Raw genomic sequence first — 19,718 nt, 5'->3', positions numbered from 1 at the left:
TCTTTGTTCATCTAAGACTTCTTCAGGAAGGCTGGATATATCCACTCTGAGGGGAATCACAGAAGAAAATACCTTCCCACTTCCGTGGGAGGGCTCTGGATGTAGAACTGCTATACAAAAGACAGACACTGACACCAGAAGACGTGTTCAATGACAATAGCTGTGAGACACTTGTATGCTCCAAATTCAGTAATAGAAATTTGACTTGTGGTTACTAGTATAATTAAGCAATTTATGTGTTATCTTACCCACCATCTAGAGCCCAGTCAGGTGAGAACTGTCTGGTAATTGTCTCTTTACACTGTTCAGGCCTTTAGAAATTAATTGAACTTGGGAACTGGGTACTGTACAGCAACTTACAAGTATTTTTATTTAACAGTTTTTTAGATATTTTTTAGCACTTCTCTACAACAGCCAAAACAGCATGTTATCAACATTGTTCTCAACCTAAATCCAAAAGATAACACAATAACAGCTACTAGGAAGAAAATTTACTCTATCCCAGCCCAAACCAGGGAATATCGCTACTTTATAACTGAGTATATTTATTTATAAACAAGAGAAAATATATATGAAGATTTAATTTATGTTCACAAGATGTTTATTGATATTCTCTTTGTAGGGTATTTTTACTTCTAGTCAGTTAATATCCACTCCATTTCCAAGCAATATCCCACTGAAGTTATGAAGAGACTTGTGAGAGTTATAGATACTTGTGAGAGAATGAACCAACTGGGAGAAAAATTAAAAATAGTATTGGAAACTTATCTGGCCAAATTCAAAGCTGGAAACAAAGTTTGAACCATAGCTGATTATTATTTTATACAAATTACTTTGCTAATCCCTATAAAAATATAAATCATTTGTACTTAAATATCTAGAGTTTTGGCCTTGCTAATGTGTTCTGTCTGGATACTGTTAAACCATTCTGCAATAATATTGTTCTGAGTAACTATGTGAGCAATGAGAGATTAAAAGGGCTTGTTGATCAAGACAGTCTGAAATGTGTCCAATAATCACAGAAATGATATCTAATTGAGGCAAACACTGGAATACTGTGTTAAATCTACCAGGGCTCCCATTATAGCACCAGGTAAAACATTTTCCCTGTGCACCACTTGGCATAAAATTTTTCAGGTCTAAGGAAAAGCAAAACATTCAAAGCACTTTTTTTTTTTTTTTAATGTATATACAAAATAAGTTGCATTTTCTCTGCTTCTAAGTTTTATAATTATTACTATAATAATTATTTTTAACAGAGCTTCAGTTATTTAAAATAAATTCTTCCAAGTACAAGGAAGTACATATTTCATTTCACAGTTATTCAAATTTCAGTGTATATGCTATCTTTTTATGATTGTATAACTGTCCTCTCCACCAATTTCTGTTAGTTGTCTCTTTTTACTCCTGTGTGAATAGAAACATTTGAGGAACAACTGTCAGTCGAATGGTCACCACTTCATTCTATGTTTCAGATGTATCTAATAGACTCTCAGCTCTCCTTGCTCTTCACCTCAAATGTGTGGGTTCATGTGGTCATCTGTCCAGGTCTTCAGGTGGGACATAGCAATGTCCCCTCTCACTTTTGAAGCATGCAGTGGAGGGAAAACAATCCACATGGTCTAAGCAGTACTGCCTTTAAAATCCTTCAACTGCTTCTTGGGCTACATCACTACAGAAATGACTAATGATACAGTTGGCTGTTGCAAAAGCATGGAGGTCAGTGTGTTGCGCCAGCTGCAACATGATGAAGGACAAGCCACAAACTACAAATCATTCTCATGATTTGAAAGCAGGGGAATATTTTTCTTCTGGATTACCAGACAATTGTAATGGAATGTAAAAGGAATGACAAAGCAGCAGTTTCCTCTATGCTCTAGACTACATGCAGCAAATAAGGTAGACTGTTGTTCTGTAGTTTGTTTTCTCTGTAGAAATATTTGGCTATTCTTTGCACTTATGTGGAAATGGGAGCATTTGGCCAATTCTCCTGAAAAGAATTGCTGAAAGAAAGTTTTCTGATATGGTATTTCTCTGACATCAACAGAAGTAGAAAATGATGTAAATACAATGAGTAAAATTATTCTGTGATGATTAATATCCCAAAAGTGAAGGCCTATGTAGCAAAGATTGCTTCTGGGGGCTTACCCTTACGAGAAGCTGGGAACTTAATTCTGTCTTCTGTCTCTTGGGTAAGTATCTGTCTTCTTGGGTAAAGTATGTACCTGTTACTATGATGGGAAGTGAGACAATAATCCTTACAACTTGCCACAGAAAGAGATTAGAACTCTGAATATTTCTAAATCTTCTCTAGTTTTTCTTCACAGACTAATCAGCTGGTTACAGTGTGGGAAATGGAGGGAGCTATTTTTATTCTGGTTGGAAATAGGAATCACTTCTTGGTTTCGAGATCACTTGTTCACAGTTTGTTTGTCTGTACAAATTTTATGCAATAAAATAGGTGAGCAACTTAAATAATTAAAGGGAAGTATTTCTAACAATACATGATGCATTGTCATGATCTCCTTTGGAACATTTTGATCCTTTTTGTTTGTAATCACATTGCTATGATCAAAATTATTTTGGAATTGCCAGGAAATCATTATAAAAACAGAACAAAAGAACCTAGCTGAGGGTAAAGGATAGGAGATTTATGTTTATAACTAGAAGTGGGAGGAATCAGAGAAATACCAATGATTTATAAAACCTACTCAAGTAGAAGAAGCAAAGTATATAAAATATTCCTGAAAAAAATTATGGGAGAAATCAGAAAAAAACCTGCCAGTGAGGTACGGTTATGAGAGTCAACACACCAGAGAACTGGATGCAAGAACACCAGGATTTTTAAAATGCAATTTGGAAGGGATTAAATATTTGATCTTTCAGAAATAGATACAAAAATACTTTTTATTTACTGGGGGGAAAAAAAAAAAAAAAGGAAAAAAAGATATTAGAAAACAAAAGAATTTAGGATATTCTCATTATTTACTTAAGATATTTGCAGAAAGTGAGAAAAAATCTTTGGGGTGTGTGATAATAGGCAGACAAAAAGTCAATATTTTAGTTAAAACATAAATGTCTATATAAATGCCCAAAAAATTTAATCTGATGTGCAAATCAACCATTGATTTCAAAGGTAATATTATTATTGTATTTTAGTAATGTGTATTCCTCCTCATAACATTATCTGGATTGTTTAAAAAATATTCTTAAAGAGGTAGCACAGAAATGAAATTAATGTAAGCCAGTTGCCTTCAAATATATATTTCCAAAGCCAAAAGACTATTCCATGTTACAGTTAGAAGGCAGTCTCCATTGTCCTCAATTTTTTGCATGAAAATCCTCATGTAAATACTCCCATATCTTCCATAGAATTCTTTTATAAACAACTGTAGGACCAAATTGACTGTTTTTGTTCCTCCCTTTTCCCCCAGCCTTGCATTATTTTTCATCCAAGTACGGGATGCTAATAAAGGCAGAATTTGGGACTTTGTACTTCTCAGGATCACATTTCTATGTATTAGATTTGAGCACTAGATCTGTTAGATATGTTCTTGCTGACTTCGGAACAGACCTATGGAATGTGAGTTATTTACTTAAGTGCTAAAAACTGTCCTCTCATTCAAGACTTAAACCTTGAATTTGGTATGTGTACCACAGCTACAGAATTCATCTCTCTAGGGTAACGTACCAAATCTCAGACCCTTTTTGTACAAACCTGATGCAACAAGCATTTTGTCAGTTTGTTTACTGTGAGTTAATCAATTTTATTGGTTTAGTGATTAAAATATTAAACCACACTCATTCCCTATTCATTAGTCAAATTTTGATTGAATCCCCATTACTTTGGAAACATGACAAACTGAAAATTTATAAGGTAATTTTAAGATTAGATAGTGATCTCTCACCGTTCTAAAATGTAAAATTTTAAATGTGTACAATTTGTGTACTTAAAATAAAAGTTAAAATTGAGTGAAATGCACTGTGGTTTTCAATTGCTTTCAATTATCATTAAACCTTTTTAGAGCAATTTGCATAATGTTTCATAAACATGTAGGCAGATTAACCTTTTTAGTTAATTTATTCATTAGCAGTAAAAATTCAAAGCACCTCTTATGAGAAAATAATGTCTTGCTGTTAAATTACATGGAAACAAAGCAATTGGGACATAGTTGCCTAAGTTCTCCTTGTGTCAAAGTACATAATACTACTGAGAACAAAGCTTCTCCTGTTAGCAATGTTGATTAAATCACCTGTTTTTTATTTTATTTTTTTTTTCTTTTAAAAACAATTAGTAGTATTACAAGAAGATTAGGTGAACTATTAATTAGAGATGGGTTAGAAGAGTCTTGCCTGGAGCTGATACTTGGGAGGGATAAATGAAAAAGACCATGACTAGACAGAGAGCTGCTTGACCCTTCTCTGACTTAAGCCTCTTGTAGTCTCGTAAATCCTGGCAATGGGAAAGATGGCAATATAGCACAGTTTTTCTTTCAGTTTGTGGTCCCTTTGAATGTTTGTAGCTGGCTGCCTGAGATAGAAGGGAGTGGCCCGTGTTTCCTTCTCCTCCTCATGTGGTCACTATCTTTTCTTTAAGCTGTGGCTGAGTGAATTCTTCAAATGTTACATCATTGTCCATACACGGGAATGACATTTTTAAAAATAGCTGTTTGAACATTTTTGTAGCAAGCCAGGTTCTTAAAATCTTTTCTGCAAATGATTAAACTTTCTGTGACCTGAAATTGAATCATTTGCAGATTGACTTTAAGGAACTGGCAAATTTGGTCAAGAATATACTTTTGGTGACACAAGTAAGCACAGACCTCAGGGGGCAGCTGCTTAGCTGATGCAGATAGTCAAAGCTTGAACGTTTAGTTTGACAGTTTACACTCACTAGCATCTACGCTTTTACCTCCTCATGAATAAAATAGAGGGTTTTATTGCACGTGTACGAACAGACCTCAGCACCATGTGCTCTTTCATATGTAATAATGCTATTCATTGTCTTTAAAGTGTATCCAAAACAAAAATACGTTTATGGTGAGTGGTCCTATTCTTTTTTTTTTTTGTATGAGTTTACATCTGGAAGAGATATACTAATCAATATTTCAAAGATAAGAAAATTTCATACATCCTTCTGGCAACTCAAAATAATCAGATTATACAGGCAACATGAGATTCTAGACATCACTATATGAGTATGAAGAAGCATTAAATTACTTAATAGAAATTATTCATGACAGTCGCATTGCTTTCATGTGCTGCTAATAGAATGTAGTTGACAACTAATTAAATTCAACCACAGAAGTTGTAATAATCTCAAACTAGTTGGTGGAAAGAGCTCATAAAAAAATAAATAGATTCTATATAGAAAGTTAATACAGATTAAATTTTTGAGGATTGTTTAGCCTTTAAAAAGTGTATCAGTTGTCTAGCTGAATTATCTATTAAATATATCTCCCATCTTCCTGGAGGGGAAAAAAGGAGGAGAGGAGAGGAGAGGAGAGGAGAGGAGAGGAGAGGAGAGGAGAGGAGAGGAGAGGAGAGGAGAGGAGAGGAGAGGAGAGGAGAGGAGAGGAGAGGAGAGGAGAGGAGAGGAGAGGAGAGGAGAGGAGAGGAGAGGAGAGGAGAGGAGAGGAGAGGAGAGGAGAGGAGAGGAGAGGAGAGGAGAGGAGAGGAGAGGAGAGGAGAGGAGAGGAAAACGGTGGCTCTTAAACTTCTGGGGAAACAAATTTTCTTTTTCCTTAGAGTTACCTCATGTGAAATTAATACTTTATTTGTTAACTTGTTGTTTTATTGTTTCTGTTTTGTTGATAACAGATAAGACTCACAAATTTCATAACTTTTTTAGCATTATTACTTTCTACTTCAACTCAGTTTTGTGTGCATCTAAGCCATGTTGTGAACTCCCATTAATCATCAACCTGAAGGTGGGGCGACATTTTTCCAAGGCAAATCTTTCTTGCATTTTAGGCATGGTGATGAGACTGACTTCTCTGTTTGCAGAATGATGTGTAGTTGCTGTTCTTAGTAACTGGGGATTGCTGAGCAGCCTGGAGTGCAATCTAGGTTACAGAAATAGCAGTTCTTGTATCAATAATGTCTAGATAACAGGTTGCTCAGAAAGGTTGTGTAAAACCTCTTTATTTGAGGTTTTAAAGACGCTGCTAAATAAAACCCCAAGTCACTTTTTATTTATCTCGTATTTGGACTAGAGACACCCAGAGACATACTTTATGAATTTGTGATTGCAAGGCATTTCCAAGAAGAGAAAAATAAATTTATAACGTGCAAAAATAAATCAAGCACTTGGTTACTCTGGTAGTTACTATGTTGAAATATGGTGTTTTGTAGCTGAGAATTTGCTGTGTAAGACAGTGATCATGTTTCTTCGTAACTGTTGTATTTTCCATGGAAATAAACAAAAAGCATTACTTTTGGAGCAAAGTATGTAGGATGTCACCATGAAAACAGGAATTAACATATTTTGGGAACAGCCATCAGGCATGCTGTATGACTTAGAATTAGCAAACAACTAGTTTAAATATAAAAATAGCCACACCATAAAATCTATGCTTAACATTCTGCAGAAATGCCAATGCTTACAAAAACAAACAAACAAAAAAAAAAAAACCTAAATCCTTCCCATATACACCACCAAAGGCTGTCAGATGCCCTCTCTAGACTAAACAGATAGTTCCCTAAATGTTTTCACTAGTTAAAAGATCTGTGTTCATTCTTTATCAGACATATAATTACTGACAAAGTGAAATAGTTGAAGCAATTATCCCAAACATGACAATAAATTTCAGTGATATGAACCCCGAATGTTTAATGCAGGAGTGGTTTTGTACAGGGTCTACTTTGGGAATATACTTTTTTTTAACTTTTAAGTGAGTTTGAAATTCACAGAATGTTGAGGTCAGCATCAAAATGAGGCCCTGATCTGTGATCAATTGAAAAACAAATTTAACTATCATTAATGAAAGACAGAAAGACTGTCAAATGGCAGGAAAAAAAATGCTTAAAACACTGGGGGAAATCTTTTCTAATTTTGAAGAGCCTGATCTGAACAGTTGTATATACACCTTGACAGGAAAAGCTTCTCTTAATGTTTCCTCTTGCAGTAGCTTCCGTTCGTCTCCATCCTTTAACCATAAATCATAGGAAATTAGATATGTTTCTGGGGTAATAAGCTCGTTTTCATCTTAAAACAAGTGTAGTATGAAGTGTTAAAGTATAGTGCAATCTAGTAAGTGTTAATCCAATGTCAGTTTGTAAGCACTGCAATGCTTCTACTTATTCTCAGCTCCAAATGCTGAATCTCCTCCTGTTCCTTAAGGAAAACAAACACACACTTGAGTGCATATCAGGAAGTATATTTTTTTTTTTTTTAATTTTTTATTTTTTCCCCAAAGATCTGTTTAAAGAGAAATTTTAAGAAACATGATTGGCAGTGCAGGAAAATAGATTATTTTACTGTCATAATGAAATGGCCTAGTCATTTTCTAAAACAACACATTAACTTCCTAAATTTCAGCAAATATGATATTTTTTTGTTAAGACAAGATTATTGTATATTATGTGCCACAGAAGAATTTATAATTCCTGTGAACAAATAGGACATTCAAATAGTAAGGTTCAGTCACTTTACTGCCTAAAGAAACCCAAGGCTCAGACAGGAATTTCAGTCTTATGCTTCAAAGTGCTCTGACTCCTTTGTTACTCTGGATTGGCAATGTACCCATTGGAATTGCTCCATGAGATATAAATAGGTATTCATTATTAAATATCCATATGGGTAAGTAATTAAAACTGTCCTCTATATCGTTGATGAGCATTTCTGTTACTGGACCACAGAGAAATTATTAATCACAGTGTCCTATGGGGTCATCTTCATCAAGAAATACTCAGAAAGTCTGGCTTTTCTTGTATCCTGGCGGTACAGCATGCTCACAGCTTGTGACAGTAAAACTCAAGCAAAATTAGACCTCCCCTGAGTTTTGTAACTATGAGTTGAACTGGACTACCAGTATTTATCAACTGAAGGGTAGAATGCTCTTTGAAAACACGTTCTATTACATGTTGTAAAATCTTTTATTTATGTGTTAACTTTCTTATTTTTTTCTCATTTGTACTTCAAAACATAAGTGCATAGTGTCTAAAGAGCTGCTGCTTATAGTTGCTTATTAACAGTGTACAGATACAGACTAGTGACAGGCCAGTCTAGCGATCTGCATCTTCTCCTGGATTATTTATGCATAATCTACATTTTGGCATATCAAGACTGGTCTAAGGAAGTAGAAGGTAAGGTACTTGCACCAAGACATGCAAGGTGGTTATGCTGGCACGGTCCAGCTTGTTGCACATGGAGAGAGACTGCATACTTCAACCAAAGAGCTTTATGGTTTTTCAACCACTCTAATTTCTCTCCTTCCCGTCTCCCCTCTCCACTTCCCTGCTGTTCCTTTTCTTGCTTCTTATCTCTCCCTACTTCCCTTCATCACACTTTTCTGTCTTTCCATCCCCCATAAAACTTGAAATATCTATCTAGCTCTCAGATTTTCAGTGTAATACTTCAGGAAAAAAAAACAAAAAAGAAAGGATAAGCATGAGCAGTATTTACCTTATGGAGTTCAAAGCAGTTAAGGATTCTGTGAATGCAGTTATAAAAAGCTCAAAAAGTTAAGGGTTCAAACAAACAGATTCAGTTTTCTCTCTGCATGGAGTTTGGACAGGCCTGTTTATTTGAATTTCACAATTAATTATATATTTAGAGGATGCATTTTGATAATAGACACATATTTTATTATGTGGTATTCACTGTTCATTGATTACAGTCACAGCTTCATCTCTGTGGGTAATGCTTGGTTTATTAACAGATGATAGTGTGTGTGCATATATATCTTCATGTGTGAATTTTATTCCTGTTTTGTTACAGTACTAAGTAAATTTCTAAAATTTATTTAACTCTAAAAATTTCTAAAGTGATTTAAGATTCCACTTCCTACAATAATATCATATTTCAAGAGGAGCAATCAATTATTCTAAAATTTTATTTGGATCTGTACTCTCTTTATCTGTCATGTAGCTTTTCTGTGCTTCTTTCACTTCTGTAAATTTACACTGTTTGTTTTAAGTTTCTATAAATATAGAATAAAGAAATACCAAAAATAGTCATTGACTTAGGGTGCTGCATCAGTTTAAATCTTGGTGTAGGTATTACCATAAATGAAATAAATGGAATTCAGCACTAGGTGAATCAGAAAAGGTTAAATGTAACAAGTCACTGGATGATAAGAATCAAAACAGCTCAAGAATTCAGGATAATAACACAAAATTAAGGTAGCTGAGCTCGCTGAGAGAAATGAGAAGGGGTTAATGTTTTATTCTTCCATTACTTAGTGAGTATTTACATTAGTATTAATAAGCCAACTTGAGCACTTGATTTTAAAGTTAATCCCTCAGAAAGAAAAAGATCACGTTTTCTGTAGTGGAAGTAAAAAAGGAATAAGTGAAAAAAGATAATAAGGATTTGGTTATAAATGATGAAAATGTAATGTTTAGGGTAATAAAAAAATTCTTCAGTTATATAAAAAATTCTTCAGCTATGTTTAGCACTAGAACATTTGTAACCATAGGTTCACTGTTTTTAAAGATCACAAAAAAGACAAAATCTTTCTTGAAATATTAAAACACATTTAAAAGATCAGTGTAAAATAAACAAGAAATGATTGTGGTATCTGCTAGCTGTATTAAAGATCCATATTCCATATTGAAGTCAGAGAAGTCACTGAAGTCAGAGACTTGAAGACAGATGAACAAGGATACAAAAATGAATTTTTTCTTGTGTCATGTAAATGTGATTTTTCATATTTAGCTCTCAGAAACACAGTTTACATAAGCCACACTGGCTTTCATTTATGATTGTGGTTTTTGGTTTTTTTTAAATTATTATTATCCAAACTATCCATTCTTTTTCTACATGAGTATGGACACTTGTTTCTTGTATCAAGATGAGTCTCATGGATACTATGAATAATCAGAGAGACATCAAATTCAAGGCAGGACTCTGATCTGCAGGTTTCTGATATTTATCTTCTGATGTCGAAGTAGTAGTCTGAGAACTTGCAAAGCATTTTGAACACAGTAGAGCGTGGTCTGAATTCCTGGCTTAACATCAACATGTGGGAAAAAAAAAAAGAAAAAAAAAGTAGCAAAGTTGCTTCCAACCACAAAAATCCTAAACTAAGAAGCTCAACAGAGTGGTGACATCTGTAACACACCACTGAAGATTAAGAGCAGATTGTGTGACTTTTATAATGATGAACATTTTGAGAGTCACTCTGCCAGAAGTGGGAAGAATACTTACAAAGTATTATTCCTTAGAATACAAGCTGTGTCCCAGTTCTTTAACATCTGAACACCATTGACCCGAGTTGGATCACAAAAACTGACAGAATACAAACTCTGGTCCTTTTTGGGAGTTACAGATATCTTTGTGTGACAAACTTTGACTGTTCAGGTAAGAACAAAGTTTGTTTACAGCATGAATATGACTGTTTCAGGTGGAATTCCTGTATCAAGGACAAAGGTTTAGCAATATTACCTAAATGTAGTATACACCAGATTACAGTCGTTTCTGTCAGTGCATTGCTAATGTGTCCGAGTGCTGCCTCACACACACATACTGCAATCCATGCTACTATATCACACTAACAGAACATAAAAACTTGGTGCCATCCAATAAAAAAAGAACAGTGATTGCCTCCTTCTTGGGTAATTCCTACTTCTTCCCTTCTGACAGCAAGACATTTTGTGGTACATTCTTTGCCCATAAAAAGGATCTGTGAGATCAAAAGGCTAAAGGCTAATTTTGAATTAGCAATTCAATTAATTCTGTAATTTTAACTCCTTTGGTAAGTTTACTTTCTAGACATCTCAAATTTGTGGACTGAGAGGGAAAAGGCTAGTTATTTCAGCATGCTCTAAACATACAATCTCAGATTGCATTAAAATATGGTCTTTGTATAATGAGTGGCTTTTTTTTTTTTTTTCAACTGATGCTCTGATAGTACAATTTCCAAAGTGAAACAGAACTTTGTATTAAAAATACCATTTTCTTCCATGACTTCTCACATTCAGTACTCATTAAAAATGTTTGTCGGGTAATCTTGTAACTTGTAACATAATTTTTGCGTTTTTGAAATTCAATTAATTTTAGCCTCTTTGCAGACTTATTTGTTTCTATTGATTACAAACAAGCACAGCCTTATTAAATCTGTTTAGAATTTAATTTCTTACTTTTAACCTTACAAATCACTCAAGTGAACTATATCTGGGTTAATTCTGGTAGGCTAGTAATATTTGGACTCCAATACCTGAATTAGTTACATAGTGAAATTTACCCCTCTTCCCTCACCCTCACTTAAGCTTGAAGATTTATGCCAATAACAGTGATATGTCTAATTCCAGAAGCTAGACTTTTCCTATTTCACTATTCTCTATAGAAAAGGAGTGCATAATTGCAAGCACTTCACATCAGGTCTTTGCAAAAGGAAAAGGATTTTTTCAGGAAGTTGCAGCTTCTTAATTCCAAGGGACAATGTATTTTGAAGTAAAGCAGGCATTTTCCAGAGGATATTGGATTGGCTGAATGCCTTTTATCAAGAAATTGTACAGGATACATATTCAAAAAGTTTACTGAAGGGAAAAGTAAAATCTGCTACACTAAGCTGCCTGGGTGGATTTTGAGTCAGGGTAACATTTTGATATTTATAGAAGAAAAGTTTAGAAATTTATGGTTATTTTTCCCCAGTAGTTTGGATAAAAGTTTGGTTAAGTTAATAAGCTAGCTGGTAGAAAGGAAAAAAAAAGCCATTTTAGAGAGGGTAATGAAAAAGGGGGTAAAAATAAAAAATAAAAATGAATCTTTAAAAGGAAAATGCTTTGAGGGCACGTGTTCCTAACATTCTTTAATTTGGATGACATTAAAACAGAAAGAAGAAAATGAAGCTGGCAAACATAACAGTCTTCCTTTTCCCAAATAAAGAAACATCTATGTAAATTTTTATATAATGACTGATACAACGGAAGCTGTTACTCAAATCATGGACCAGCTTGACAAGGCCACAGAAAGATCTGATCTATGTGTACTGGGGAATTTTCCAGGACTTAAAATGCAAAAGTAAAATGCATATTTGTTTTATTGTGTGACCATATGTTTCTCTGAATGAAAAAGACCAGAGAAGGTTGTTGAAAGCCAAAGAGATAACAGGAAAAATGTTGGAAAGGAATCTTAGAGGGAAAATTAAAATAAAACTTGGAACAGATGGAAACTGAGAGAAACCAGTATGTTCCTTAATATATATCTTCAAACATTTTCATTGGAAAATTCCCAGCCACTTCTATTAGATTCCAGAATTTTTAAGATTTCAAAGCTGTTGGTTCTGCTGGATTTCAGACTCTATCTGGCAGTGGAATAGTTTGTTAGGAGTGGAAATCTAGTGAGAAACAGAATTAACTTGAAGTAGAAAGTTCAGGACAATTTTATTGAAAAAAAAAAAAAAATTTCCATTGAATAAAAGTTTTAGTAAACAATAAAGGGCATGTCAAAATGCTTGAGCACACTTTCCACTAAATTGTACATTAGTTACTGTTTCTGTTAATAAGCACTCCAGAATCAATGAGTGAAGCATAAAACTTATTTCTAGATGATCCAACAGACATTAAGTTCAACACAGAACAGAAAAATCCATGTTTGACAGTTTATAGATTCACTGAGTTTGTTTTTAGTCAGTGGAATGTAGAGATGGTTGTAGACATCTGCATGGCACATAGCTTCTTTGGAGTTATGTATCTTCAAGTCTCTTTAAAATTATTAGGGAAAAAAATTATGATTCTCAGGGAATCACTTGTATGATTCACCTGTTCATACAAGAATGAATCACATCAACAAAGAATTTAATCACACTGTGCAAACACTTGTCTCCACAATGGAAAGGGCAGTTGAAGGTGATTAGAAAAGGTGTGGGTATTCAGATCTGGGTGGATCAACCCCCATCTGACCCATCTGGTTTTATTTGTAAGAAAAGACGAATCTATTCCCAATTCTCCAAGATGATTATAAGAAAAACACTTATCTAGTGTACTAGATGGTACTAGGAGGTTTGCATGAGGCAGAACTAAATATGATCAAATGAAAAGATGAACAAGAGGCTCAATCTTCTAGGGGCAAGGACAGGAAGATGTATTTCCAGATCTTTCTTTAGACTGTTTCACTGAACAGCTATAAGCTTGTATTGTTTAAAGATTTCTTCACAATTCCAATTTACATGCTTCTGACCTCCCAAATACACACTTTATCAAAATACTGATTGATGAGAAAATAAGTTAAAAATAAATGAATAATTTAAAAAAAAAAAAAAAAAGAAAAGTGAAGGGACCTAGAATTTGAAACAATTTGAGCAAGAAATAGTGAAAATTTTAGGAATGGTGTTTGGCATCAGGGCTCCCCATGACTACAGCCCTCAGCTCTTGATACTGTTAGGGAAGTCAACAGCGTTTCTCTCTTTTATACACAGATTGTAAAGGCTCTGAAGCATAATGAAATGTTTTGCCTGGTAACAATACTAAACAAGTATTTATTATCTAGATATAGAACAGTTAATAGTAAAAAGAAACCATGTTGACTTAGTTAAAAGAGACTTTTTTCCCAAACATAACTATTAGGTGTATATTTATTATACTATTCTTTTCAAAGATATTCATCTGGAGGGAAGTTTAACAAAGTCTAGAAGCATCGAGAGAGGATGGGACCTCTGAAGAGTGCTCAGTTCCATTTTTCTGCTCAAAGCAGGCTGCTCAGTGCTATGTACAGATGGGTTTTGAAGATATCTAAGTATAGAGATTCCACAGCCTCTCTGAACAACCTGATACCAAGTTTGATCATACTCTATTTCCGCTAGGTTTGTACAGAATTTCTGTTCATTATGGATTATACCCATTGCTTCTTGTCCCACTGCTGGACACCATTGAGAAGAGCCTGGCTCCATCCTCTTTCCACCTTCTCATCAGACATTTAAACAGATTAATAAGGTCCCCTCTAAGACTTCTATTTGCTTATTTAAACTAGTGGAAATTGTTCTATCTGAAACTTTCTTCTTGGCAGAACAAATATTATGTGCATTTTAAAAGTTCATTCTCATTGCTCTGCAATGAAAATATTGTTCATCATTCTTTCTTTTAAATACATTATCTGGATGAAATCATCAAAAATTATGTGTTAAAAATTTTTGTTTTAAAGTACAGTTTTTCAGCATTCAAGACTTGTTTTAAACAAGAGTTTTGTAAAATCCAAATGCATAGAGGTTACTGAAATTTTGAGAAAATATTTTCCAATAGGAAAAAAAAGATATTATCAAAAATTACTCAGCTAGCCCTAGCTCTTAATTCAGAAGTGCTTTCATAGGATAGAATAGAATGGCTTGTATTTTGCGGGAATGTCTGTCATTTAAATGTTCTGCTTGTGGATTGCATGAAGTTATCTGATTTAGCCTTAAACTGGTCCTAAATCAGCTACTTCTCATTAAAAACCAAACTAAACCAAAAACCAAGAAATAAAAATGTGGAGTTCCAGCAGGGCTGTGAGAAGTCTAGACTACAAGGTCTGGAGCCTTTGCCTGGAAATAGCTGCCCCAGGTCAAGGGGAAAAACACATGATTTTTAAAGACTCACAAAATTTGACAGTTTGGCTCAGCAATACTTTTTATTTTGATGTTGAAATATTTCTGTATTCCTTTCTCTTAATTGCCTTTGGGTTCTTATTTGGAATTTTCTTCCAGGATGTCATGTTTTTGTGTGGAGTTGTGTGGTTGCACAAAATTATACCTGTCTTACAAAACATTAAAAATCTTTGGAGGTCATCTCCTATTCTGAACCATTTTTTCTTGCTAAGAAAGAGAACGAGTGTGAAACATTAAAGAGAAAGATTTTGTAGCCACACAGAGTTCTAGTCTCTTTCCATTTGTTCCATCCTATATGCATAAAAATGATATTTGAATCACTGTACATATGGATCTCAGGTTTCAAAGTGGTCATCTTTCATATATGATTATCACAAAGATCTCAAATCCACTGCAAATATATGCTTTCAAGCAAATGTATTGCAAACATTATTACATATTTTATATTTATGTATATGTATAGAAAACTCAAAGCCCAAAGGTGTGTTTACTAGGATCCCTGAAATACTATACCCTTGAGCTGGTCTATTGGAGTTCATCAAAATGCCAATATTCATGCACATAACAAAGAACCATACCATAAAGTTTTGTCCAAACTTCTGTGTCAGATCCACAGTGAAAGACCTAAAGAAATATTTTGGTTGAACTTAGTTTTTTTTTCAAGTTATTTTTCAGGGCTATGACATTTTTTTTATTTATTTTTTTTTACTAAATTAAATTAACCAGCATTTCTGGTTTAAAGAAAAAAGATATCATTCTTTAATAAAAGGGAATTGCTAGTTGCAGGTTTTACTTTGCGACTGCCAAAATCCAGTCCAAAACTAACTGTGTGATTTATGAAGAAAGCCTTGCTTTCTGGTTCTTTTTCAGGTCAGCCCTTATGACTTGAACAGGAATTGCTAAGCAGTGAAATATTAGAAATTATTTACTTTAATTCTTTTCTTAATGCAGTTATTCTAAAATCCTAGAAAGCCAAGCATCTCTAAACCTAATTGGGGAAAAAAAAAAAAAAAAGAAAAAAAAAAAAAAGAAAAAAAAAAGAGGGAGTGAGAGAGATTTATTGAAGAGATTCATTTAGTTTATGTTAAAGTTTGTTGACTCTTATGCCAGAAATGCTAACCAGTTATGTCCAACCTAGAATGATTATCAATTTAATAGGAGATATAGAGACCAGGCACATAATACTTAGCTGCCATTTTCTTAGGAAGAGAATGTATTTGCTCTGATTTATTAGTGTATCATCCTCTTTTACATGGCCAGAAGTGAAGCCATTAACATAACAGATCACTCTTCAAGTTAATAAATGCTGTCTTTAATGTACTTTTCTCTAGTGTGCATCTAAGCATACAATTAAAGGGCACATATAAACTTGATTTTAGAGCAGTCCCTTCTTGACCCTAAAAATGACCTCATGATCAATTGATGGAAGAAGTCACAGTGAAGCCACTTTTTAAAGAGACTATCTAAAAGCTGTGTCACAGCAACCCCAACTGAGCCATCAGTATTTTTTGAGGATTTTGGTTTATGCTGTTATTAATACCATCATAAAAAATATTATATTTTAAAGTACTATGTTACTGATTGTGAACATCTCAATCATTCTTTTTTTAGTTTTACATGTTTTTAATGCTCTATTATGCCAGAGACTGCTATTTTACATTTTACCATCTATAGATAAAAATTAAGTTCCTACAAATATTCTGCAATCAAGTTATTAGGAAATGTTTGTGGAAGATGCCATTACTCAAACAGGTCTCACTGTCAAAAGATATACATTTTCAAGGGTATTGTTCAACGAATCATAATTTCATATTCACATTTCAGCCTATTTTCAGTTTAGAAATATTGATCTGTTAATTTCACTGGAGTTGTACTGGTTTATATTAAACAAAAATTCTGTCCTATCCTTGACTCAGCTACAGAATTCCTTCTGGAACACTGACTGAATATTTCTGTGCCCCAGCTTTCTATCTGGAAAATTGAAATAGAAATATTTTTGAAATGCCTTATGATCTCTATGATCATCCGGTCTAACTGTCCACCTATCATCAATATTTCCCACTAAATCATGTCTCTCTGTATAATATCTAACCATTTCTTGAACACCTCCATGGACAGTGACTCCACTGTCCCTGCGCAGCCCATTCCAGCACATGGCTACTTTCTTGGAGAAGAAGTGTTTTCTAACATCCAGCCTGAATCTCCCTTGGTGCAATTTGAGACCATTCCCTGTAGTCCTATTACTAGTTATGTGGGAGAAGTGGCTGACACCCACCTCACCATAGCCTCCCTTCAAGTAGTTGTAACGAGCAATAACGTCACCCCTGAGCCTCCTCTTCTCCAGACTAAACAATCCCAGTTCCCTTAACCAATCCTTATGAAGCTTCTGTTCCAGTCCCCTCACTAGTCAATGACAGACTTGACGTCTGTCGAGTATGAAGCAAAATTATCCTGTTTTCTCATTAGCAGTCCTCTCTGGATCTTCAGTTCACTGTAAGTCTAGACACACGTGAGTAGGTGGCAGAATGGCCTCGGGCATCGCAGAATTGGTTTTAGGATAGTATGTCTCCCATTTTCTCCCCCTTGGATTGCTTCTCTCTCCATTTGCATTCTTAAATTCAGTCATCAGGCAAATGTTTACATACATACAGCTGAGAGACAACTGTCAGTACTTCCGTGAATAAGTGGTTGCATTTTTTACATGCAAGCAACACTTTCGTTAAATATGATCTGGAAGTATGAGAAGCTAGTATTTTAATGCTCTATCTCCCAAACAATTCAAGATGTAGAATCTTCCACTGTTTTGTTATATATTTATAGCAGAATCATCAAGTACTTTTTATACTGCAGGAAAGGTTTTAATTCTCATTCAAGTTCCCAAGCCAATTGTATAGTAAATAGATTCAACATAATCCTGCTCATGTGAACATTCCCTTAACTACCACTGAACTGCATCACTGGAGTCAAGTTTGTCAGTAATTTTAACAGCAGACAGAAAAACTATACAGTAATATAGAACAATAAGTCATGAGAAATTTCATAGATATGATCTGATGGTTTACACTGGAAAAATAAATCAAACTTTGTAAGTTGGAAAAGTAGAAAATTAATACATATATACATATAGAATTTGTAAAAAGTTATCTATACAAAAAGTAAAAAATGCCTTGTGATTTAGACCTGTTGCAAGAAGGGAAATAAATAGAACTTTTAAGCTGATTATTGAGTCATTTTAAACTGCAGAGATGAAACTTTTCAAGAACATGAAAAAGTCTTCCTTCTCATGTCTTGGATTTTCAAGCTGGAATTAACTGAAACTAACATTCTACCTCTAATATATGGTTTTGTTTGTTTTGCTTTTATGACAGCTGAAAAATCATACAAATTCTTGAAATGATATAGATATCAATTAGAGGAAAGGTTTATTTTAAATGAGCAAAATTAATACCTTTCAGGATATCAACACATAAAAATCTACATTCTGAAAAATTATTCTTCTTATCCTTCCATAGAATGTTGCTGTCCCAGTATAATGCTAAGCAGCTTTAGCATTATATTGAAAGCTGGCACAGTGACTAGTGAGTTCATGAGTACAATATTAAGATGTGAATATATCTAAATTTATTAAAGGCTGACAAAACACTGATGTTTTATTCTAAGTGAGGCAGTATATCACAGCACCTAACAACATTAGGACTGAAGTGAAAAACTAGATCTCTGGAAAGGTTTTCTTTCATAATGAATTGGCTCAGATGCAAAATATCCCAAGGGTAGATTCCTAAAGTCTATCCATTGATAAAGAAGTCTATTGAGATTTAGTTGAGGGATAAAACAACAACAACAACAAAAAAGAGTGTAATAGTTTTTACTTGGGAAACTAAGCCAACATGTCAAATTGAGGACTATCTGGAGACAAAACATAAATGAAGAAGGCCAATGCAAACATAATTATAACAATTGGCCAAGAAATAATGACAGGATTTATGAAGAATAGCATGAGCAGGGTGGGCCAGGAAGAACTCAAACTCCCATTTCACATTCTGCTATACTGTGGGAATTACAGAGAATATTTCCTCACATGGATTCTCATTTCAACCAGCCAGAAAGACGGAGTGAACTTCATGTAAGTCTCAACACTAATGAACCATAGGTGTCTGAAATTGCACTTTTTCTGATATTGGAAAATCAAACAAACAAGAGAACCCAAACAAATTAACAAACACACACAAAGGAAACAGCAATATTAAGATTAAAATATTTTTCAAAGCAAAGTATTCACCTGCATTGTCAGAATCAATGTTTTCACCACCAGAATTGGAATAGCAGTAGTATTAACATAAAAGGAAGCAGTGAACAGTGGCACTGGTATTGAAAAGGAGGAAATACCAAATAATAAGAACAGTATATTGAAGTTTTCTTCCTACAGTTTGGAGCAAGAGATCACAGTGATGAGAAACACAGAAATACTTGGAAAAGTAGAATCCTTAATGTAACAAAGTGTGTCTGTAGAAATTGCAAGATGCAATACTCTAAGCTGCGTTTAAAAACAAACTGCTGGTATTTCCCCTGGACAGAATATTGAACAAGGACTATAATAAGATACATTAAAAAAATATAAACATTTGGAATGATACATTTGAATGTCTCTGGAGATGGCTTAGTGATGTTCATATTCTGGCACTCTATAGCATAGAAAATCTGCAACTAACCATAACATTATCTGGGTTGAAATTCTCAACATTTTTTTTAGAATTTAGATGTTCCACATCTAAAATTTTTTTAAAAAACAGTGGAGATTCATTTCCTCTTGTCATTTCAAAAAAGAGAGTCGCTGAGGTTCCCAAGTTGCCCATAGACCAAGCAGCTGTTTTTGTCTGTGCATGGTAGAAATTTCCTGTCCACGGGGCTTGTACTGGTTTGAGCTGGGACAGAGATTTTTGTTGTTGATGTTGTTTTGTTTTGTTTTGTTATGAT

General features: G+C 34.1%; 1 protein-coding gene across 1 annotated transcript in view; it reads left to right on the top strand.

The window, feature by feature from the left end:
* The first annotated feature begins 1,365 nt into the window (after positions 1-1,365).
* Positions 1,366-19,718, top strand: part of LOC146760774 (uncharacterized) — a 69,672-nt gene continuing 51,319 nt past the window's right edge. Inside the window, exon 1 of the mRNA XM_085549826.1 lies at positions 1,366-2,192. Within this exon, the coding sequence (XP_085405952.1) occupies positions 2,091-2,192 (102 nt within the window). The 5' untranslated portion in view covers positions 1,366-2,090. The remainder of the gene's footprint in view (positions 2,193-19,718) is intronic.

This window comes from Coturnix japonica, chromosome 5, assembly GCF_054131305.1.
Source record: "Coturnix japonica strain WE chromosome 5, WE-NBRP24, whole genome shotgun sequence".
In the NCBI taxonomy this organism is placed as follows: domain Eukaryota; kingdom Metazoa; phylum Chordata; class Aves; order Galliformes; family Phasianidae; genus Coturnix; species Coturnix japonica.
This window is presented reverse-complemented; position numbering and strand designations above follow the sequence as displayed.